The following is a 24,277-nucleotide window of genomic DNA, read 5'->3' as shown; positions in this document are numbered from 1 at the left end:
ATGATTATAATTGGATGATTATGTGATTGGTTATTTTGCAACATAGTAATTAACTAATTTATTTCTTTGGGTATTTACTTAAGAACCTTAAGTGGGTGTTTCCAAATGGGGGTATATTATTTGTAATACATTTTATAGATTTTTCTTCATCCTGCACCTATACCTCTATTCTGTGTAGGTGCACACAACTGATCAACCATTAGACCCCTTTTATTGGCATTTGTTGGTTTTTACAGTTAAATAATCAAAGTCTCCACAAAGACTACACACGTTTGCATTTTTTTGAAACTGTGCACCTATTTAGTCCTCTAAAATTAAATTCCATAAATGTGTATGTTTGTGCAAATGGCATTGCGTTATTAGAAATGGTCAAAAATAACACCAAATATTGTCAAATTTGCAGTCAATGGCTTTATATGTAGGTAGATTTTCAAAAAACTATTACACAAACAATACAAACAATATGCATAAACATATCTACTATAGTTAGATTACTTAAACATGAAATAATATCCATCACTATCTGTTGCATTTCACATAACAGGTAGCAGCCAGCATAAACACATACAGTATCAGAGCAACAAAGGGTGACTTGTGCAGTAATACATTTCACTGGTCCTGTTTAGCATGTCACTTAGTTGGTAAGCAGAAGGCAAAAATAACAGAACCCAGATTCACCTGAGCCTTGTAGCCATTTAAAGGGGTAACAAACCTAAAATAGCCAAATACTTAAAAATATTGGGTTTGAAAATAAAGTTTTAAATAGCTTGCACATCCAATATGTATGTGCAGGTGCTAGTGAGATATGTGATGGTGACTGCTTGGAAGGTAAAATGTATGTGAGGTGTATTTATTGCAGGAGAACACAATGAAAGTTAATGCTGGTTTAGTCATTCTTTGAGATTTCCTAATTTTTCTGTGCTTCTTTGATCCTTCGTTCAGTTCAGGCTCGTGAGGTTCAATATGGTTCATGTATGTAACACTGTCATAATCAGATCAACCTGAAAACATGTAATATATGCATTATCTTAAAACTAGACAGAGTGTGTGTTCTTTCTGATGGCGGAGTGCAGTGTATAATGCACTGAGATTATAGGCTGTGAGTGTTACTGGATCCAGATGTTTAATCTGGAATATTTTGTACTGCTTATGTTAACTACAGATTCTTACAGAGTTTAGTTGAGGGTTCCTTACTGCTTCTTACCAGTTTCACCTCGTTTGTGTAAGACTATTAATAATTTGGACCGTCTCACAATAAACTAACTAGCAGCTTTGAATGCAGACTGCACAGGGAGTTACCATCTGTGCTATATGATAACAATGCCAACTCCCAACAGTGTGACTGTAGCCAAGCAGGGAAATGAAGGCACAGAGGTGTATTGTATGTCCAACACACTCTGGTGGCTGTTAAAGGACTCAAGTAGGTTGTTATTAAGTTGATAGCACAGGACATTGCCCTGATTATGGTCATTACAAAAATATGTGGATGAGCAGTTGTTTAGAATTATCCACAAAAAAAAATGTATGATCAGCATCTCCCATGGAGCTGGTGATACAGGCCAAGAGGCAAGACTTATGTCATATAACAGGGCTGTGGTGCAGTTCACTTTCAGTTATATCACAGAGATGAGATGTAAATACGTTCTTGGTTTTTTTCTGACAAAAAAAAAACTGTTTAACTGTTTAAAAACCTTTAAACCAGGATTGTTTAGGAAATGTAGACTTTTGTAGCCGACCATTGTCAACCGAGTTTACTTTCATATACATAGAAATAACTGAATTTACAATGAACTGATCCCAGTCCTGCTATAGAGATATGCACACAACACATTTTTATATAACCTCTAATCTTATAACCTCTGTGAGGGTTAGGCATCAATCAGCTGCTCTGTCATATTACAAATGACGTGACAAATAAAATGATAATGTCAGGTAGAGTTGAATTCAACAGAAACAGTTTAGACAAATATAACAGGTATAAAAGGATCAATGATTGGAATTTAACTACAAGCTAGCAAATAACAAAAAAAAACATTTAAGTGCAAAATAAAAAAATGATTGACATTAAAATACTCTCCAAACATCTTGCTCTTGTTTTTCATCAACCGGCATCCATAGAATTGAATATATTAAACTTATCTATATATCTAAAAGTGCACACTCAGATTAATTCAATTGTAGTCAACAGCAGATAAATTTCACTGCAGAAACCATTTGTGAAACCTGATATATTGGTTATAACATCAAAATAAACTAAATTCCTTTTTAAATAATTAAACAGAAGAGATAAATTCTATATTAAATAAACATTGCAAAACAAAAAGGGATTGTGCCTAAGTACAAGAGCTAAAGCACTAAATAAGCTGGATGCACTAATGTGCAAGAGGTATTTTTATGTTGCAAATGTAATTTAATTACAGCCATCAGATACAGCAGTGGAGTAAAAACAGCCATATGTTTATGTTGTAAAGTAAAAGTAAAAAGTCTTGCAAAATGTAAATCTGTTAATATGATATTGTGTAAATAATCCAGCACCTCTTAAATCATTTTATATATACAATTATGATTACAGACTCGCTCTCCACCTCGTAAACTCGTATTTTGAGAATAATTAATTTGCCAAAAAGAAGACAAAATGCACAATAGACAGTTAAAGATTAATTTGATCTCTGGCATTATTATTATATATTTTTTTTTTACAGATGTTCTAAAGATAACAGGATAATATCTTTAGCTGAATAATCTTGGCCTCAATAATCATGGGGTGAAAATCTGATATCCTGGCAGCCCTAATGTAAATGGTTAATCACGTTGCAGTGCCACAAATCTAAATAATCTTAGTTACATTTCACTTCTGAAAAAGCTTGATGGACATTGGACTTTCCATAGGTTTGTTTGTAAGGAGGCAACATTGATCAAGATCAGTTCTTAGGGTTGAATATTGACTCTTTTGATATACGGCTATGCTGATAAACCCCAAAATGTTAGTTTACTAAGTCCTTTGCGGTGTATTGAATTTGATGCCCGCTGAACCGTCAAACTTCATGAAGAGGGCTCTGAGTTAGTAGAGTAAGTAGTATTCATGAACCAACTAGGTTTTAAGGATGAAATTATATGTAGATGATTATTTTAAGGATTCAATGGTCAATTATCAGTTATAGCTTACAAAATGGCTCTTAGCTTGAATGCTAGTGTGTAGCTTATTTAAAGAAAGAAAGAAGAAATAAAAAAAGACAATTAGACTGTTTGACTGTCTGACTACAATAAAAGTGACTTCTTGAGCACTTGGTAACTCTGCTGCTCTCTCAGATTACATGTTTCTTCCGCCGTTGATGACGTTACCTCCTGAAGGGGCGATGTGGATGGAGTCCAGAATCGGCCGCAGTATTTGGCCAAACGGTCTGGGGATGAAAAGAAGAGATTTTACTTTTTTAGACTGAAACATAATATAATAATTGCAATTTTATTTAGGCCTAAACCAAACATGTAAACCCCTACTCATATGTAACTGCATATTAACAGACTGTAGCCACTATTGTTTCCAGTTGGGTTAACAAAGTGTTTTTATATCAGGTCTTTTCCAAGAAATGTGATTTGTATCTTGCACTGTGAACAAGTTAGAAATTTGTGCAACTTCATTCAAGATTGCGTGACAGTAGATTGACACAGAAACAGAGAAAAGATAGTTCACGTCACAATAATCCATACGTTCTCAATGTACCTGAGGGTAGAGAAGCACATTATGACCATTTTAGCTGATACTTTTAAGTGGAAAGACAGCTTTACCAATTCTGAAACAGGCAAAGACAACAGACTTGTTGGAAGTCATGGGCAGCTAACAGACTGTGAGTTTCACACTCACGTGGAGAGGACTTCCGATGGAAGGTCGGTGATGTAGGACGGGATGGAGTTGCCCGTCAGGAACTGAGCCACCTCGTTAGTGAAGGTGTTGCAGTTGTGCTCAAACAGACGATACCTGTCACCTCTGAACAATGAGAGAAGAAGAAGGGAGTTAATGCATCAGGTAACAGCTTTCATGCATTGTGACCTATCAGTAATGAGTATGGTTAGACTCATGAATTCAGCCACAGATAAGGATAAACAAACTTTGAGAACTTATTTGGAGTCCCTCTTTCTTAAGGTTTACTACAAAGTGTCATTCATTTTTCGGTTTAATAACAGCTGCTCGACCTGTATGTGCTTTCCCCCAGGGAAGAGAGGTAATCCATGAAGATCTCCTCAGACACTTCTGTCTCGCCCAGCTCTACCACTGTGTCTGGAGGGCCCAACATCGTCCCACCCTGACAAGCACACAGCAAGAAAATGGAAATCGTTCACAACATTTACACATAATATGAGAGCTGTTAAAAAGTGGTCCAATAGTTAAAAGAACAGATACTGTAGGCCCATTGTGTTTGGGGTGTTTCTTTGATTTGCATTGATAATTGCTAAAATATAGATTAAATCAAGTGTAGATATAAGGCTAGTGTTATTCTGTATTTTGGGATTTTATCCATTTCCATTTTATTTATTTATATCTTTTTATATTCTACATTTTTCTTGAAAAGATTAAAACCAACCATGCATTTATCCTACTAACAAGTATTGTCTGTGTAGCCAAAGCAATGAGCCACACTGTTGCACTGAGTGACAAACACCTTCATTACAATGAACTTTGGGAGCTGAGGTTTACTTTGAGTCAATCACACATACAGTGTCTTGCTGCCAGAAATACTCACTAACACACCAAATGTGTTTTAACCCACAACCGGTATGATTAAAAACTACACTGCGAGCTGTTAAGGAAATTTATATTTTTAATCATGAAACTACAGTATTTATTTGTGACACAGACAGGGACGGAAGTCAAAAAAGTGTTGAGTGGCAAGATAACACGTTGTTGGTTTTGTTTTTACGGGGTTTGCAGACAACAAACAACAACAACAACAACAACAACAGCAATAGAATAACACTAGCATTTTCCTTTATTAAAAGAAATGCAAAAACTTAAGTGGAGGTAGATTGAAAATGGTATGGCAAAATAACTACTGAGAGCATGTTAGAGCATGCAAATTTCTAAGTTGGTGATACCATGACTACAGGCCTTGTAGTTATTAGCAACATCACAAAGCTATAACTAGAAACATGATATTATGTCTTGTAGCCTACATAAAACATCTGAATACAGCTTTTATAATCACACAGACCAGATGAAATTTAAAGGTTTAGCTTTAGCAGCACTTTCCCCACCAACGCCAAGTATCCTCCCTTCACTCCAGTCTAGAATCAGCCTGCTGCTGTAACTCTTGGTTTGCAAGCACTCCCTTCATGAGCTTGTTAAATGAAACTTATGAAAGGAGACAGTTCCCTTGTTACAGACTTACCGGCGAACAGCTGGAGATCCCCTCCCCTCCAAAGAAGAACTCATCACCGAATGCCACTATGGCTGTGTGCCTGGTAGAAAAGCACAAAATGAACACAGAACTAAATTCAGATCACAACCTGGATTTATTTAGAAACTTTTTTTTACCAAACAAGAAGCCACAAACCAGTTAGACAACCAAAACTCACTTATTACACAGTAATGACAGAAAATCTAGTCTTAAAAACAACCTATGCTTGATTAATGTGGGAGTAGTTATTTTGGGTGTAATTATACTTAATTTTAGGATTTCCAACATTTTCTGAAATGACTTAATGCAAAATTCAAACCAAAACAAATAAAAGCATCACTTAATATCAAAACGAAACCAGCATTAGACACATTGACAGTAGCTGTTTATAGCAGGGTTATTTGATTTATCAGGGATTGTCATGCTTATCTGTAAATGGGTTACTGGAACACACATTACATGAGAGCAATGTTTTCATGATTTAGAAAGTCAATCTTTTAGATGCCAAGCAAGCCAGCTGTCAAAGAAACATGAAGAAGACACGCACCATATACCATCCAGTTGCTTTCCTGTAACAAAAAAAGGGAAAAAGACGTGAGGTAGATGATCTTCTCTGCAGCCATTAACGAACCATTCTTTAGATGTACACAAATCAATCAGGCTTTACAATATATTTTCAAAATAAATGCATTGAAAATAACACGACCTTGATGAGTTCATCAAATATCGGTACACTGCACGGCATCAACTGCATACAAGCGACTTAACTATGAAAGCAACAGAGCGCGTCTGTGTGTTATTATCACTTATTTGTCCCCAAGGCCGGCCTGCATCGGGTTTTTTATCTTTATACTTACCTAACATGATGGGGCTGAGGCTGCGAGCCATCCCTCTCGATAGATCATAAATATATAGTTGTACATTGTATCGCGTAGCATTCTTATCCATAATATAAACCCCAAAATATTTTATTTTATTTTTATTTTTATTTTTTTCGCTTGCCAAGCGACGGACATTTAACGGCACAGCTGACTGGGAGGTTCTCTGAATGATGTCATCACGTTAAATAATACGTAGAACTCTTCCGATTCCACTGCTTTCAAAATAAAACTTTATTAAGAACCGTCCTCAACAACACACTGTAAGCTTTATCAGAAATCGTTTTATTTTGAAATCAAATTGTATCTTTTCCGGTTTTACCCGTACAGCCTGTAAATCACTTGACATTTGTAGCTGGCAGCGGTGTTTGTTGCATTATGTGCCACAATCCAAGAGCCTGTCACGAAGAAATTAGGTACTCAGTATCCCCTCCCTGCAGCTAACAAAGACAAAGCCCTGATACTTTTTTTATTATTATTTAGTGCCAAACACTTCAGTCCAGTAGAAGAAGAAGAAAAGACGTTTTCGTTGAATACAGGCCACATTATATAAACGTATCGCTTCAAAACAGAAACTGCTGTCTCGGCTTTTAAATATCATGGCGTATTGAACAAATAGCAAGTCCTCATAGAAATGATGACACCCACACCATTCTGGATGTGTTGTTATCCCTGGTGACCAGTGGGGGGCGCTGAACTCAACCTGTGGTTTACATTCCGAACAGAGGGGGCGACAACGCCCCCAAACCGCCACTGACGGCCACCGTTAAATATCAAGAGAAGAAGAAGAAGAGCGGCTCGCCACAACGTCTCAATGCCCCTGGACCAAAATAGACAGCACAGGGCTGAGCAAAACCAGAAATGGCTTCCACCGGTGTTCTTCCCTTCATCAGGGGGGTGGACCTCAGTGGAAACGACTTCAAAGTAAGGATTTTAAGCAATATACGTTGTTTTTTTTCCCCGGGCTATCGGTGTTGATCGACTAACACGTGCAGCTAGCTAACTTTAGCTCACAACAAACGACTGACGGCTGAGCTCGCTCAAACACTAGCTTAGCTAAACCTTACTAGCATTGGGCGTTAGCCAGTTGACAGTCTTGACATGGACGAAATAGCAGTCTTGTGTTGACCATAAGCGTCCGGTGGTTTACAGATTTCTCTTTAGGGGGATGTGGTTTTCTAAGGTAACACAGCGCTACATCTCTACTTTGTTAGCGGTGAGATCATTCTGGGCAGTGTGTGATAACATCGCCCTTGTGTCCAACGTCACGATAGCTCGCTCCTTTATTCCCACTGTTCGCTAACTCTGGCTGTCTGGATTAGAAACACAACCTTCATGTCTCAACATGTCAGCTGTCAGCGTTTGAATTAGGCAATTATAAGGACAAAAACGGTGGCTGACGTTTTAGAGTTCGTTGACTCTATGACGTCATACTTTTAGGTTTTCACACACTTTGCGAGCTCAGTTTGGGAGACTGAACAAGCAGCTGTGACAGCTGAGATCACCTGTCATGTATTTTGAAACATTTGCGTAATGTTGCTCAACGCCACCTACGTATGGAAGTAACGTTAGTACAGATCCGATGTAGAAATCACTCGGTTGTCCATCAGTTAGTGAATGGCCGATGTTCTAATTTTAGGTAGAGTAGATTGACATCATCTCCTCATTCAAGTTGTGCCCTAGATCATAACGACTGTTACATTTCATCTTTCTTATCCTGACTGTGAATTATATTATAGACCTAACATCACATTTGCCAAATGTGTGGTGCACATGCTCATGTAGTTATTTGTAAATAACAGATTTTTGTTGTTGTTTTTGTTACAATTTGTGCTGTCGCACCCACCCATAATGACAATGAAAATAATAAGGGAGATATCAACTTCAAATTTTGTATGTAAACGCATGAATTCAATGTACTGTTGTCATTCATCTGCATTCAAAAGACAAATGTGCAGCGTGTTAAACATTTTGGTAATGACTTTGTAAATTATGGTCAACTCTCTTCACCAACTCCATCACAAGTGGACATTACAAAGACATTTAATCCATAGATAAAGTCAATACCAGTATTATTGATGTCAGCAGTCATTCCTTCTCCTCTTCTTGTCCATCTCCTACCTCTCTCCCCTATCTGTCTTTACAGGGTGGATACTTTCCAGAGCATGTCAAGTGTATGAGCAGTCTGCGATGGCTGAAGCTGAACAGGACAGGGCTGTGTTACCTCCCAGAGGAGCTGGCCTCTCTGCAGAAGCTGGTGAGAGTCATATTGCTAGTCATATTGGCTTATCCTCACGCCTCTAAATATAAAGGCATTGACTCATATCATTGGTGTTTGTGTTCTGTCACCGAATCATTTTCAGTATAATGAATAGACACCCTTCGTTCCCCTTTTTTGATATTTTGTTTTACCCCAACCACAATAGCAGTAGTATTTTTTTCTATATTGACAGTAATGGTAACAATGTTCCGTATTTTATTTGGCAACGGTTATTTTAATTGCACTATTCATTTTTGTCTCAACCTATATTCATCTTATTTGATGGGCCAGTTATTACTGCATTGTCGATAACACACCTTTTTACTTGATGTGTGGGTAACAAAAGGACATCACATCAGCAGATTGATACATTTCAACAGTAAAACCTCACCTGATTAAGAACACACACAGCCATACTTTAATCCCCAATAACTCTGATAGGATTATCATATCTAAAAATGCAATCAGCAGGCCATGGATAAAAGCTGATCCATGCAAACATGCTTGATCTTACCAGGTGTAGGTTAATAAGATTAGTCTGTTATCATGGCTAGGAGTCGCAGTGACTGGGGTTTGTTTATCTGCCTTGATTTTATCCTGTTTGCAGTGAAATCATTTTTATTCAGAGACAAATAGGCATTTGTTCAAAAAGCACATTCCACAGCAGTGACCGGGGCACCTTGTAGAGCGCTTTTACTGGGTTTTAGATAATACTTTGTTTGTGAAGTGCACTGTGTGTCTGTAAACAAACCTCTGTTTTTCCTTCTTTAGGAGCATCTTTCAGTGAGTCACAACAGCCTGACCACTTTGCATGGAGAACTGTCCAGCTTACCAAATCTTCGGGTAACTGACACCCACACATGCATTAGAAAATACACATCAAGCAAATGCCGATTTCTTCCTTTAGCAATAAGAATAAGCGCTGCCAATCTAATGCGTTAAGTATGGGCAGTTTCTACTCGTACAAATGTGTAGTTATGATAGAGCCCTAAATGTGTTTCACTATGTGTGCAGGCGGTGGTAGCCAGAGCCAACAACCTGAAAAACTCTGGTGTCCCTGATGACATCTTTCAGCTAGATGACCTCTCTGTGCTGGTATAAAATTATCTCTCACAATCCGCCCTTCTCTGCTTATCAAACACTTGAATTTTTTCAACAACATTCTTCCTTTATTATTTTTTTCCCTCTTTTTTAATTGTTACAAAAATAATACATTTCCTCCAGGACCTGAGTTACAATCAGCTGTCAGAGATCCCAAGGGACCTGGAGAACAGCAGGAACATGCTGGTGCTGAATCTTAGCCACAACAGCATCGACTCCATCCCCAACCAGCTGTTTATCAACCTGACAGACCTGCTGTATCTGGACCTGAGCGACAACAAGCTGGACAGCTTGCCACCGCAGATGAGACGCCTGGTTCACCTGCAGACACTCATACTAAACAATAACCCCTTGATGCATGCCCAACTGCGGTAAGAGGATGTGATTTTGTTTATTCTGTGTTACCAAACAGAAATATGTATTCATTTAATGCTCCACTCCTTATCTCTGTTTGTCTGAGCAGCCAACTGCCAGCCATGGTGGCATTACAGACTCTCCACCTGAGGAACACCCAGAGGACCCAGAGCAACATGCCGACCAGCCTGGAGGGTCTGACACATTTAGCAGGTATCAAACACGCACACACCACTCTCTTGTATCTTGCACTTATTTAGGGACATTTTCCTTCTTACATTGACTGTGCAACCTAGCACGTATTTCATCATGCTCTCTATCTGGGGAAACATACTTTTTTTGAACACGTTTTCCCTCTGTCTCTCCCAGATGTGGACCTGTCATGTAACGACCTGACTCGGTTGCCAGAGTGCCTCTATTCGCTGAGCAGTTTGAAGAGACTCAACCTGAGCAGTAATCAGATCTCAGAACTGTCCCTCTGCATTGATCAGTGGACTCAGCTGGAGACGCTCAACCTGAGCCGCAACCAGCTTACCTCACTGCCCGTAAGAAAAATCATAATTATACATCTGTCTCTAGAAGCCACGCTGTTTTTACTACCAGTGTTTAGAAAGCTGTGAAGATGGAGTTGTTTCAATATTCAACCACAAATGAAATTTGATTCCATTTGGGTGGTGGCAGAAATATGAGAGATGAATATCTCAAAATCTTTGCAAACTATCTGTATGGCTGAATACAGAGAAATATGGGAATTGGGTGATCAAACCCTTAAAAGAGCAATCTATATTTAGTTTGTTATTTAGATGCCTTTCCATTTATAATTTGTATAAAATGTTTTAACGGTTTAAATTTGCTTGTGTGTCTTCATCCAGTCTGCAATCTGTAAGCTGGCCAAACTGAAGAAGCTCTATGTAAACTCTAACAAACTGGACTTTGATGGCGTTCCGCCAGGCGTGGGCAAACTGTCCAGCCTCACTGAGTTCATGGCCGCTAACAACAACCTGGAACTCATTCCAGAGGGACTCTGCAGGTGAGTTTAACAAAAAGTTTGAGGGTGCTGTGATTGATTAGCCACCAGTTGAAATCATGCAAATTTCATTCTGCACTGCTCCACTGACATGTTTTTTAAATTGGCTGATACAAGTCATTAACATTTTTTCAATTTCGATTCGAACATGTTTCCATAAAAGGCTGAATCTTCATGAAGAATCATTTAAAGTTAATTTTATAAGCCAAATGTACCAGCTATGTAAAAATATATTGGTTATCTGTACCAATTTGTGTGGAGAAACATTTTGTCTCCACTCAATATGTAGTTGTGTGAATATGTGGTTTTGTTTTGTTGTCTAGGTGTGGCAAGCTGAAGAAGCTGGTGCTGAATAAAAACCGCCTAGTAACACTGCCTGAGGCCATCCACTTCTTGACTGATTTAGAGGTACAATACTAAAGCACTAGTAAAGTAATCAAATAATACTGTACTTGAACAGCATATGGTGGGTAGATGAAGGATTAATGCAGGTTTGATTACTTTGTAACAGTGTATTACAGAGGAGTAACGTGGCTGTAAACTCCCTGTTTACTTTAGAGAAAACGTTGAACACGTTTTCATACCTCAGCTCAAAACAAGTATGTCACAATAGATATAAGAAAGAAATAGGATACAGTTGTGTAAAGTAAATTTACTATTATGTTACATACAATAGTAACTGTATAGTGATGTTTTTTAGGAATATAAAAAAATATATATGGACCTGAAGTGATATAGCAATAAAACCTAGTGCTCTGTTACGTCCCAATGTTGTCCTCTAATACATATATTTCATTGTATATTACTTAATCTCCACAAAAATTCATATTGTTTAAAGAAATGATTAACGCAGTTATTTATCTATCAATATATCTCTCTGTAGATTCTGGATGTGCGTGAGAACCCCAACCTGGTGATGCCTCCTAAACCAGTCGACAGGGCAGCAGAGTGGTACAACATTGACTTTTCCCTGCAGAACCAGCTTCGTCTGGCTGGGGCCTCACCTGCTACTGTAGCTGCTGCTGGAGGAGGTATGTGTGTTTTATATATCTATAACTGTATGTAGAGTAGGTAAATCAATGCATACAGTACCAGTGCCTTTTGTTCTTCTGTCAGTAAAACTTGTGTATCTTCTAAAGGCTTACATTTCTGTGTGTGCATGTGTCTAGGAGCCAGCCCCCGAGATCCCCTGGCGAGGAAAATGAGGCTAAGGAGGAGGAAGGACTGTTCTCAGGATGATCAGGCAAAGCAGGTGCTGAAGGGCATGAGTGACGTTGCACAAGATAAGAAGAACATGGAGGTAAGGGAAAAGATAAAGAAGGATGTCAACAGAGCCCATGGGAAGAATAATAAACACAATAGGATTTATTTACATTTTTATTTACCAAGAAATCTGCTAATTTTGCAGGAGAACGGGGATTTGAAATATGCAGATTTAAAGGTCAGGCGCTGGGACAAGAGTCTAGAGAAACCTCAACTGGACTACTCGGAGTTCTATATGGAGGATGTGGGGCAGGTAATAGCTCTCTCTCTCTCTCTCTCTCTCTCTCTCTCTCTCTCTCTCTCTCTCTCTCTCTCTCTCTCTCTCTCTCTCTCTCTCTCTCTCTCTCTCTCTCTCTCTCTCGCTGTGTGTGTGTGTTCTCATTCCTCATCTAAAAACAACCAAAGTGCCGCTGAATGTGCCAAATTAGATTTTTCTTCTTTGCATTGTATAGATATCAGTGTACATATCTCTTCTGTTTCCCCGTCCTACAGGTTCCAGGTCTTACAGTGTGGCAGATAGAGAACTTCGTTCCGATGCCAGTGGACGAAGCTTTCCATGGCAAGTTCTATGAGGCTGATTGCTACATCATCCTCAAGGTAACACATCAAATCCTACATCATTTACAGGAGATGCGTGTCAGTAGATTGTACCGACTGTCATTTCTTTGATTATCATCAGACAAATTGGAATAATCAAACAACATGGATCATTCTTAGCAACAACTGAAACATCTGTAAGTTTTCATGGACTGTGTGTCCCAAAACATCTTTCTTTTGCGATTTGTAGACTTTCCTGGATGACAACGGCGCATTGAACTGGCATATCTATTACTGGATCGGCCAGGAAGCCACGCTTGACAAGAAGGCCGGCTCTGCCATCCATGCCGTCAACCTCAGAAATTTCCTTGGAGCAGAGTGTAGGACGATACGGGAGGAGATGGGTGATGAGAGCGAGGAGTTCAGTGCTGTATGTATAAATATACTATGCTTACAGTGCTAATATATCAGGGTGCACACAGATCAACACAATTAACTGTAACTATCAAGAAACTTTTGGTCAATCAAAGCTTAGCTTAAGGGAAAATGACTGTGCTTAACAGTTAAACATTAAATATATTGTTATTATTTTATTTATTTTTTATTGCATACGGTACTGTAACTATCTCTATCATATCAGTATGAACAACCAACCACTAAGGGCTTTATTAAATTGCTTTTTGTCTAATGTGCAGGTGTTTAACAATGAGATCTCCTACATTGAGGGAGGAACAGCCAGCGGATTCTACACTGTGGAGGACACACACTATTCTGTCAAGTAAGCTAAAGAATTTTTTTTTTCAGAAAACTCATTCATGATAATTTTGTTAGTCTTCTTTATTTAAGTTGTGTCAAATGTATGTTGTTATTTATCTTTGGCTTTCATTTATTGTAATCTTGTCAGAAAAACGTTTGCAACTTAATTTTTGTTTTCAAAAAGCTGCTCTGAATTAATTTCGCCAGCTTATATCTTTCACATTTAGCTGTAATTAATTAAAATGAGATGCTCTTTGTCTGGATATTTTTTTTTTAATCAGGTATAAATCCTTTTGTGCGTCTTTCAGGTTGTACAGAGTTTACGGTAAGAAAAACATCAGACTGGAGTCTGTACCTGTGAAGGCCTCCTCCCTCGACCCACGGTAACTCTCGCACACCCTTTCTTCCTTGTACACCACATGACGTACACTTGTATAGTTTGCCACACACTCCCTGCTTTCTCTCTATTTGATTTAATCACTGCAATTACTGTCGACCTGCAGCTATTTGGAGTTCATTTTTTCCTGCTGCTTTATTATGTCCATGACATCCTGTCCTTTTCTTTTTGGCAGGTATGTCTTCCTGTTGGACACAGGGATGGACATCTTTATCTGGAGAGGAGCCAACGCTACTCTCAGTGGCACCACGAAGGCGAGGTAGGAAAAAAATCACTAAGTAACACACTGATTGCCACTTGTAATGAAATCTCAAGTCACAATTTAACATGAAGAAAACTTAAATATAGTGATCTATGTGTGTGCATTGTGTTCATCTTTCAGGTTATTTGCAGAAAAGATCAATAAGAATGAGCGTAAGGGGAAGGCAGAGATCACAACCCTCATGCAGAACCAGGAGCCTCCAGGGTTCTGGGAGGTACTGGGAGGACAACCAGAGGAGATCAAGAAACACGTACCAGATGACTTTTCTCCCGTTAGACCTAAACTATACAAAGTAAGTCTTTACTTTAATAGCTTGGATACAGTACTGCTCTCCATGACTAACTTTATCCTGTTAATGTGGTCTACAGTAGATAGAAACATGCAGTATTATGGTAGTGTAGGTGTAAGTCAAATTGGTCAGTGTTGTAGGAGGTGTTGAGGATTCAATGTTGAGCTTTCTGCTTTATCACAGGCTTAAAGTCACGTGTAACTGTGCATTTGTTGCTGGCCCATGATGTGCAGTAAGTGGGATAGGCCAAATACCAAAAATGTGTGTTACTCCTTTGCTGAAACAACAGAAATTAATTCATGAGTTCTTCAGACCAAGATCATATGTCCTTTTTAGTTTCAAGCTACAGTAGGTGTAAACTTACCCAGACTGACCTTCTGAAAACATGCCTGGAATCATGTGACTCACAGGTAACTGGTAAAATCTGTGAGTTATAGGCCCATATTTTGTTTTTTACTTATTCTTATATGCGAGTAAATTGAACTGAATTGAACTAACTTTTCACAAGTGAACTGAAAGTGCACCTTTAATCCCAATGAATGTGGGATTAAAGGTGAGTATTATATTGTTTTGAGGATGTATAGGAGTAGTTAATACAGGATGAATTTGGGGGTTATCTGGAAAAAAAAATTCTATTGTATCCACTTTGCCTGCACTTGAATGTTAATACACCGAATGGACTTGAATGTTAATACACCTAATTCATTTGAGATGTATTTGTTGTGGTGTTTTATGTTTGTTGGCCTTATACTATTTGTTTTGTGATGTAATAAACAAATATGAAAAAAAGCCAAATAGTTTGTGACCTATGCACAGGTGCTTCACTAACAAAATGTCTATGCGACACAACAATGGGAGCACTCTTAAATGTCATAACAGAAAGCATTGCTAGAGAGTAAATTCAAAACACAGTTCTCTGATGTTTTCTTTATCATTGTCCTGTAGGTGGGCTTGGGTCTGGGCTACCTGGAGCTGCCACAGATCAACTACAAGCTGTCAGTCGAGCACAAAGACCACAAGATAAAACTGGACACTTCGCCAGAGATGAGACTGGTATGTTCATCTGCTGCATATTCACTAGAAGGCATGATTATAAAACCGAAAGAATGCCACAAAATGTTTAAAATGTATTTTTCCTACTTCTATTTTTTTTCAATCTTCCTCCATATTTCCATCCCTCTCCTCAGGTGCAATCTTTGCTGGACACAAAGTGTGTGTACATCCTGGACTGCTGGTCTGATGTGTTCATCTGGATCGGGAGGAAGTCTCCACGTCTCGTCCGAGCCGCTGCCTTAAAACTGGGTCAGGAGATCTGCTCCATGCTGCATCGGCCCAAACATGCCTGCGTCACCCGCAACCTAGAGGGCACTGAGTGCCAGGTAATATCACACCACTTCAAATACTGCTGCTGCAGTCTTGAGGCTGTCTAAAAATGTCATGATGGCAAAATCCATTTTGAAAATCTATAGCATCCACTTGCTTTACCTGCTGTTTTGGGTCTGCTGTTTAGTCTAGCAGTATATAAATACACCTTACTGGCCACTTATAGTCTTGCATTTAAATAGATGTTCACTTGTGTGCAATTCTGTGGGAGGGAAGAAAATGTCTTAGGTGTAATGTTTCTCTTTGTTGTGGTTTATTTACACATTATTAGTTTAGTTTATTAGTGTAGTTAATTTAAGAGAAGGGACAGTGCAAATTATGACATACACATGGTAGAATATATATATATATATAACAACACTGCAAATAAGCAGGACCTATAGATAACAGAAACAAAAAGAGAGTTTACTGCTGAGTATGTATTAATCTTTAATTGTTTTAATTTGTAACTGACAGACCTATAAGTGTTTAGCTGTATTATCTAAATTGGAATTATATTCCACTCTATTGAACCTGGCTGACTGGCTAATGGCACTTCTCCGCAACAGAATAGTGCAATCTCATATAGACCCGCTAGTGGCACGCTTAGTATAAATATAGACTACAAGTGTCCGTGGAGTTAAGTCATGAATGACTCTGTATACTAAGCACAACTTTGCATGTTTCATTTGGTCATTCCAATTTAAAAGCTGGGCAGTGATGGAAGTGCTTTGAGGCAGCACTATTTAAGCCATGTTGTGACCTGAGCCATTGAACTGGTGAGCTTAGCCACAATATCTGCTTTGGTTCAGCCACGCACAAATACAGCAGTGTCATCTACGCACATTTAGGATTTCAACTTCATGACAAATAGAAGGTATTTGATGTTGAGACTGAACAGCAGTGGACCAGGAATAGAATGTGAAGTACTACCTGCATAATATGTGTGCATATCAAATCCAGTACAATGGTAAACACATCGGTTGAATGCTAATATTAAGTAACCTCATATTCTGCATATGGTAGCATTTAATGGTATTTGCTTTTCTTCCTCTTACTCAGGTGTATAAGTCCAAGTTTAAGAACTGGGATGATGTGTTGAAGGTGGACTACACCAGAGCAGCTGAGACTGTTCATAAGAATGACAACCTACAGACCAAGGTCAGTGACGCATATATGTGTGTGTGATTTTGTTTAAAAGAAATTCTAAATCTTGATGCTACCAGTCAATGGCTACAAGTAGCTCATAAAATAGTAATTGATAATATGCTATGGCCAAGAACCAGAAAGGTGTGTGTGTGTGTGTGTGTGTGTGTGTGGCCTCCAGATTGAGCTGCTTGTGTGTGGTTATCACAGTAAGTGTTTATCCATCTCTCAGGTGAAGAAGGATGCAGAGCAGAAAGACCAGATGAAAGCTGACCTCACAGCCCTCTTCCTTCCCAGGCAGCCAGCCATGCCCCTAACTGAGGTAACAACCCACCCACGGTTATTCTTTTCCTTCACACTCACTATTCATAGGTGAATTAAGCAAACTTCTACTTCTTCTTTTCTGTCTAGGCTGAACAGCTGATGGAGGAGTGGAATGAGGATCTGGATGGCATGGAAGGATTTGTGTTGGAGGGAAAGAAGTTTGCTCGCCTACCTGAGGAGGAGTTTGGGCACTTCCACACCCAAGACTGCTACGTCTTCCTCTGCAGGTAGGGATGTGTATGAGTGTGCAATGAAGTCCAGAATCAAACGGAGGTAGAAATGATGGGAAACACACCTGTATGTGTGTACGGGGCTTTAATGTGATCCTGTCGCAAGATGGTCTCTAGTGTATTAAATTAATGTATTTTTTTTGTTTTTAAACAGAGATTGTATGGAGTATACAGGGCCCAACCTTAATAAGAAAACATATGTGCAGTCACACATAGAAGAGAAGTTGCTCAACTTGAAACTGTACTGTCAAAGTGAGTCATTGTATTGCACTAATCTCATTCTGCTTTCGTAGATACTGGGTGCCTGTTGAGTACGAAGAGGAGAAGAAGGAGGGTGAAGGCGGTGAAGGAGGAGGAGCGGCAGTAAAAGCAGAGGAGGAAGAGGACAAACAGCCCGAGGAGGACTTCCAGTGTGTTGTCTATTTCTGGCAGGGCAGGCAGGCCTCCAACATGGGCTGGCTCACTTTCACCTTCTCGCTGCAGAAGAAGTTTGAGAGTCTTTTCCCTGGAAAACTGAAGGTATCTTGATAGATTTTCATTCTTGGATTATTGTACAGAACTTAAAGCATAAAATTATTTTAATTTGTTTTACAATTTTGTGCTGAATTGATAACCATAGCCTTTCTTGCTGTTTAGGTGGTGCGTATGACCCAGCAGCAGGAGAATCTCAAGTTCCTGTCCCATTTCAAGAGGAAGTTTATCATCCACAAAGGGAAGAGGAAACAGAAGACTGACTCTGCTCAGCCCTCCCTCTACCACATACGCACCAATGGCAGCGCACTTTGCAGCAGGTAGACGTAGTGAAATTATCGCCATTTATCAGATTTTCGCACACCAGCACTCTCACACAAGCTTCATCCAGAGAAGTCTGATTTATGAGTTCCCCTGAAGTTCTTTTCTTTAATTTTTCTTTTTTTTTTAACCTTTCATCTCTCTCATAGAACCATCCAGATTGGAACAGATTCCAGCAATCTCAACTCAGAGTTTTGCTTCATTCTCAAGGTTGTGATTTTTTTTTTTTTTTTTTAAATCTTACAGTAATGACTTTATAACATTCATTTGTATTGAGTTCCACCAGAGATATCTCCTGTGTCTCCTCCTACTTCTGTACTTGAATAAAGACCAAAAAAGTCTGCCAGGTTGCTGATTAACTGTATATGTTGTCTGCAGGTACCGTTTGAGAGCACAGACAATCAGGGCATCGTCTACACCTGGGTGGGCAGAGCTGCTGACCCTGACGAAGCCAAACTGGCTGAGGACATCATGAACAGCATGTTTGATGAAACATACAGCAAACAGGTAAAGGTCTATGTGCACATGTGTACTTTAGAAAAATATTCCTATTGTAATGTCGAATCGTTTCATTTACGTGTCTGTGTTTGTGTAACTTGAAATACTCAACAAATACTAGTATAAACACAATAACCCTGTCGCTCACACCTCAAAAGAAATTTCAACTTCATTCGTCGCTTCACTTGAGCTGAGCTGAACATTAATATAAGTCTCTTCCCTTTAAACTGCCATTTCAATTACTCCGTCTCTTACTTTTCAGCGTATAAAGACACTGTGTTCTGCACTTCTGTATACTGACAGTTTCAATGCTTTCATCCCTTACTGTTTGTTATTGTTAATAATCAACTATTTAAAGATTTTAACAACAACAACAACATATCTGAATCAGAAAATGTAAATTCTTTCTAATTTATTTTTAGTACTACTTGGATAACTGAAATACTTGAATTTACTTCTAAAAATACACGTATGTATTTATTCCCCTAAAAGAAAAGTATTTGCATGATTTAAATACACGGACCCCTTTCCTCTCTGTAAAGTGAGTAGAAAAACTATATGCTCAACAAGAGTTGAGAGAAAAAGAAAAGTCTGTATTTTTTTTATTGTCTCTCAATAATAGATTCTGCATGAAAGCGTATTTTGTCAAGCTTCATTAAGTGTGTCTCCTAGGTTATTAATGAGGGGGAGGAGCCAGAGAACTTCTTCTGGGTGGGGATTGGCTCTCAGAAGCAGTACGATGAAGATGCAGATTATATGAAACACGCTCGGCTCTTCAGGTGGGTGAACATTATCTGTTGGTAAAATGTAGTCATTATAGTTAATAAAGTGCGTTTAGAGTGATTAATATGCAATACTAATACCAACTTCTTTTCTCATCTTTCTGTATCCATTTCCCCTCTCTCTCATATCTCTCCTCTCCTTCGGTTTTTAATTCCCCACTGTTTATTTCTATCTCCTCTCATACCGCTCCCTCCCTCAGGTGTTCAAATGAGAAGGGTTATTTTTCTGTGTCAGAGAAGTGCTCTGACTTTTGTCAGGACGACTTGGCCGATGATGATATCATGTTGCTGGACAACGGCAAAGAGGTAACAATTAATCATCCATTTATCTTAAGGTCTACATGTATTACTTGGTCATTGTTTTTTATTAATTTTCCTTATTTATTTGTTTTCCATCAGGTGTACATGTGGGTCGGTACTCAGACCAGCCAGGTGGAGATCAAACTTAGTCTCAAAGCTTGCCAGGTTAGTGAAAAACTGTGTGAAAAGTTTGTGTATATGTGCACGACAATTTTCTGTTTGTGTGTATGTTTGTAAATCAATTTTTTTGGTGTCAAATATCCATATCCACATCTTACTAATCCTTTTCCTCTCTAGGTTTACATCCAGCACATGCGTGCTAAGGACAGTGAACAACCTAGGAAGCTGCGACTGGTGCGAAAGGGGAACGAGCCTCACTGCTTCAGCCGCTGCTTCCACGCCTGGGGAGCTTTCAAAACTCCCCTTGCATAGACAAACACGCACAGAAACGCTCATGTATCAAATTTATTCGCTGCCATGTCATTTTCTACTAGTAGGATGATGATCATAATGATCATGATGATGATAATGATGTCTATGCCTAACCAAGCTTTGCCTGAGCTCTGATTCCTCCCCCCCCTCCCGCTCAGCGCTGCTGTTTGACAGCCTCTTAACCAACAGGTTACAATCAGAGTCGGCCTACAAAGAACGATTCAAGTTTAGCACAACATCCAAATCAGTGAAAGTTCATCTGGTCAAGAAGCTGTTGGCTGTCTTTTGTACAAACAGCAACATATCACTCTTTTTCTACAAGCTTTTCTAGCTGCAAGTCTGAATACTGTTGTTAAATGAAAGAAGAGAATTATGTTTTGAGAAAAAAATAAATAGGTCTAAGGTGTAACGGGGCTTTATAAAAAAAAAAACTCAAGGAAGTTGAATGCCCTAACATATCAATCTGTTCTGCTGCTTTCACGTGGCTCGTGCTGCATGGTCAATAGTTTTCAGTGGAGGAGGGTTAAATGGTAACTATGGTATTTACATCCTGGACCCTATTTTCCCTTGCTAACTTATAGGGACAACATTTATTGAAATTGGTCCAGTATTGAGGGAAGTTCTGTAGACGGCACCCGCTCACAGGCCGCAATGTAATTTTAAGTGTCTGACATTGTGGAAAGAGTCTCACTCAAGGAGAAGTCTCGTTCTGAAATCTTGCCTGTTGTCTTGCAGCGGTAATAGCGGACCAATTTAAAAAAAAAAAAAAAAAAAAAATGTTGTACCCATTGGTTACCTTGACCCCAAAACATGGGAAAATAGGGTCCAGTTTGAAGAATACCAAAGTTACCCTTTAAGTGCTGGTAACTGCAGGAGTCCCTCCTTCATGCTTGTTGCCATTTTGTGCTGCTCGTTTGAGGAAGTTTAAGGCAGATTAAAGTTGATTTTACAGTTTGTATTGTTTTTTAGTTTTTTTCATCATTTAGGGACTAAAGAGAAAACAGCACTATAATTATTATTTCTGAAGAATGTTGGTTTATACATATATTTTCCTGTTGTGCAGACTATACAGCACATGGTATGTTTGTGTCTTTACCCTGTGCACCTTCAAAGAAATGAGAACAGGCCCTTTCTCAAGAGTCTGATTGATTTTTCTGTTCTCCTCTCGTCTAACTTGTCCACTGATCTGAGATACTTTTTTTGTGAGTTCAACCTAGCAAAATTGAACTTCCATGTAAAGGTGCTTTGGATGGTCAATTATTGAACAGTTACATTTAACTGACCAAAGAAGTCTTGAGCAGAGGTGCACATCCAAATTATAGGTGGGGACAGAGCTGAGAGCTCAGTTTATCTGCGGGAGAGGAGTGCAAAAACCGCTGAAGACTTTATTTCCAAAATGTAGTGTAACCATTTTTGAAAAGGTAATTCATCATTTAAAACCTTTGACAGGTTTTAAAAAATTGAGACAGACATTGATTTTGAAGTGTTGCTTTACATTTTCTTGTTTTGGAACAAAAGGAAGTTTATTTTGTAATATCTGTTTGTTTTCCGCAGATTTTAATGGGAATATTAAACACCATATTACAGACATATCTAAGTGAATATAGTGACTTGTGGTTCCGCTGATCTAAAATCAGAGATTTGTTTGTATGGTTAACAGATGAGTTATGTTCGGTTTAACTAGTTCTAGATCAGTGCCTCAAGGGTTAACTTTTAAGTACAGAACTGCTGCAGTGCTTCTTCACTGCAGGCATTGGTCCCAGCACGATCTATGTACCTTATTCTCAAATGGCTGCAACAATCCATCATTTGGTTTCTTTATGCTTTATTTTGTGGGGTGAATTGTATGCCTGCTAGTGTGTTTGAGTCCGAAACATATAGTATGTCTGTTTATGAATATGTGCACATGCTCCTGATGCCACCTGCAGATGCTTTATTTATGTATTTTATATTAAAATGAAATCTCACATCACATATAATGTCATCTTGCCTTCTTATTGCACGTTTAAGTCATTGAGCTATTAAAGATGCCTTCACACAGTTATTTCGGGTGGACCTATAATGATGCAAACGCTGCCGAGACAGAACTAATCGGCTCAAACTATTTAAAGTACCTAAGTGAGCAGCATTGTTCTTGCAGCAGTCTTGAATTTGGTTTTCAAAATGAAAATTCATTAATGAAAATGTAGGTCTTAATTATTTAAAGTGATGCCTAAAAGCAAGAAAAATATCAACCCACAGGAAATCTGTCCATTTACCCAAGAATTACTACTTTGTATCACAATTGTTTAATCCGTAAGATTAAAAGTGACAATGTACCGTTTTACACGGGATATGTACCCAACTATTTCTTTGTCTGGAACTAAATTACTGCAATCTTGCTAGTCAATATTTTTAACACGTTATGACTCTTTTATTACACACCAAACATACACCAAACTAGGATTTTTATGGGGGTTAAGTGTCAAACTATCTCTACTATAACTTTTTTTGTACTTTTTTCGACATACTATACGATGACTTTTTAAGACGTACATTTTAACACATTAACAGTTAAACGTCGACATACTATACTGTAACTTTTTTATGACTTTTTCGGCATACTATATATATACTATGACTTTTATGACTTTTTACGACATTCTATCCTATGACTTTTTTTTTACTTTTTTCAACATACTATTTTATGACTTTTTTCGACATAGTATTTTATGACTTTTTCAACATACTATGCTTTGACATTTTATGACTTTTTTATGACTATACTATGACAAAAAAATTTGACCAGAGTACCAGGATTTGAACACAGGCCACTCACATGGGAGACAGATTGCTTAACCACTGCACCATTGGGGAAACATAATCATTAAACTTGTTCGAGGCTGTTCAATATCATTTTTTCTTAACAAACTATAACATGACATATATTGACTTTTTACAACATACTATACTATGATTATTTTTTACTTTTTTCGACATACTCTACTATGATTTTTTTTACATTATATACCATGACTTTTTCAAAATACTATACTATGACTTTTTTATGATTTTTTCAACATACTATGCTATGCCTTTTTTTAATACTTTTTTCGACATACTATACTTTGACTTTTTAAAAAAACATTTTGACATAGATCATAAGATGAACAAGGAGTACCAGGATTTGAACACAGGCCACTCACATGGGAGACAGATTGCTTAACCACTGCACCATTGGTGAAACATAATCATTAAACTTGTTCGAGGCTGTTCAATATAATTTTTTCTTAACAAACTAACGTGATATACATTGACTTTTTACAACATACTATACTGTGACTTTTTTCGACATACTATACTATGACTTTTTTAAACTTTTTTCGACATACTATACTATTACTTTTTTCGACAAGCTATAAATATATTTTAGTAACAGCGTTTCGGTACGTAGACCTTCATCAGGTTATTTTACCTAATGAAGGTCTACGTACCTTCATCAAACATATTATAGTATGACTTTTTTATGACTTTTCAACATCTATGATGACTTTTTTATGAATTTTTCAACATACTGTACTATGACTTTTTTAATGACTATTTTCGACAAGCTATACTATGACTTTTTTCGACATATTATAGTATGACTTTTTTATGACTTTTCAACATACTGTACTATGACTTTTTTATGACTTTTTCGACAAGCTATACTATGACTTTTTCAACATACTATAGTATGACTTTTTTATGACTTTTTTCAACATACTATACTATGACTTTTTTTATAACTTTTTTATGACTTTTCACATACTATACTATGACTTTTTTAATGACTATTTTATGACAAAACATTTTTGACATTTTTCAACATATTATAGTATGGATTTGAACACAGGCCACTCACATGGGAGACAG

The 24,277-nt window shown here is 38.0% G+C and overlaps 2 protein-coding genes across 2 annotated transcripts; one reads left to right on the top strand and one right to left on the bottom strand.

The window, feature by feature from the left end:
* Positions 1 to 399: 399 nt before the first annotated feature.
* Positions 400 to 6,424, bottom strand: LOC129098625 (desumoylating isopeptidase 1-like). The gene is made up of 6 exons (XM_054607683.1): positions 6,251 to 6,424; positions 5,941 to 5,962; positions 5,385 to 5,454; positions 4,192 to 4,301; positions 3,863 to 3,985; positions 400 to 3,401 (listed from the first exon to the last, which is right to left on the bottom strand). Exons 1-6 carry the CDS (start codon positions 6,339 to 6,341, stop codon positions 3,311 to 3,313), a joined length of 507 nt encoding a protein of 168 aa, XP_054463658.1. The 5' UTR covers positions 6,342 to 6,424; the 3' UTR covers positions 400 to 3,310.
* A 594-nt stretch (positions 6,425 to 7,018) lies between these two features.
* On the top strand, positions 7,019 to 22,355 carry flii (FLII actin remodeling protein). Its single transcript, XM_054607814.1, has 31 exons — positions 7,019 to 7,195; positions 8,418 to 8,528; positions 9,303 to 9,374; positions 9,546 to 9,626; positions 9,756 to 10,003; positions 10,096 to 10,199; positions 10,356 to 10,531; positions 10,859 to 11,016; positions 11,337 to 11,421; positions 11,897 to 12,044; positions 12,183 to 12,313; positions 12,422 to 12,529; positions 12,769 to 12,873; positions 13,064 to 13,243; positions 13,509 to 13,591; positions 13,878 to 13,952; positions 14,142 to 14,225; positions 14,349 to 14,520; positions 15,463 to 15,570; positions 15,705 to 15,896; positions 16,942 to 17,040; positions 17,258 to 17,347; positions 17,437 to 17,576; positions 17,873 to 18,098; positions 18,216 to 18,370; positions 18,521 to 18,581; positions 18,750 to 18,878; positions 19,542 to 19,648; positions 19,852 to 19,957; positions 20,051 to 20,116; positions 20,249 to 22,355. The coding sequence occupies exons 1-31, from the start codon at positions 7,133 to 7,135 to the stop codon at positions 20,381 to 20,383; spliced, it is 3,798 nt and encodes a 1,265-aa protein (XP_054463789.1). The 5' UTR covers positions 7,019 to 7,132; the 3' UTR covers positions 20,384 to 22,355.
* The last annotated feature ends 1,922 nt before the right edge of the window (positions 22,356 to 24,277 follow it).

Source organism: Anoplopoma fimbria, chromosome 11 (genome assembly GCF_027596085.1).
Source record: "Anoplopoma fimbria isolate UVic2021 breed Golden Eagle Sablefish chromosome 11, Afim_UVic_2022, whole genome shotgun sequence".
Classification (NCBI taxonomy): Eukaryota; Metazoa; Chordata; class Actinopteri; order Perciformes; family Anoplopomatidae; genus Anoplopoma; species Anoplopoma fimbria.
The sequence above is the reverse complement of the archived record's forward strand: the minus strand, read 5'-3'. Positions and strand labels throughout refer to the sequence as shown.

Bases quoted from the DNA above. Each gene is read 5' to 3' on its own strand.
- LOC129098625 (XM_054607683.1), bottom strand. From the start codon at position 6,341: ATGGATAAGAATGCTACGCGATACAATGTACAACTATATATTTATGAT. The intron at 5,963-6,250 runs GTAAGTATAAAG...TTTTTGTTACAG, and splicing joins CCTCAGCCCCATCATGTTAG to GAAAGCAACTGGATGGTATA. The intron at 5,455-5,940 runs GTGCGTGTCTTC...CTTTTCTACCAG, and splicing joins AAGCAACTGGATGGTATATG to GCACACAGCCATAGTGGCAT.
- flii (XM_054607814.1), top strand. From the start codon at position 7,133: ATGGCTTCCACCGGTGTTCTTCCCTTCATCAGGGGGGTGGACCTCAGT. The intron at 10,200-10,355 runs GTATCAAACACG...TGTCTCTCCCAG, and splicing joins GGGTCTGACACATTTAGCAG to ATGTGGACCTGTCATGTAAC. The intron at 18,099-18,215 runs GTATCTTGATAG...CTTGCTGTTTAG, and splicing joins TTTTCCCTGGAAAACTGAAG to GTGGTGCGTATGACCCAGCA.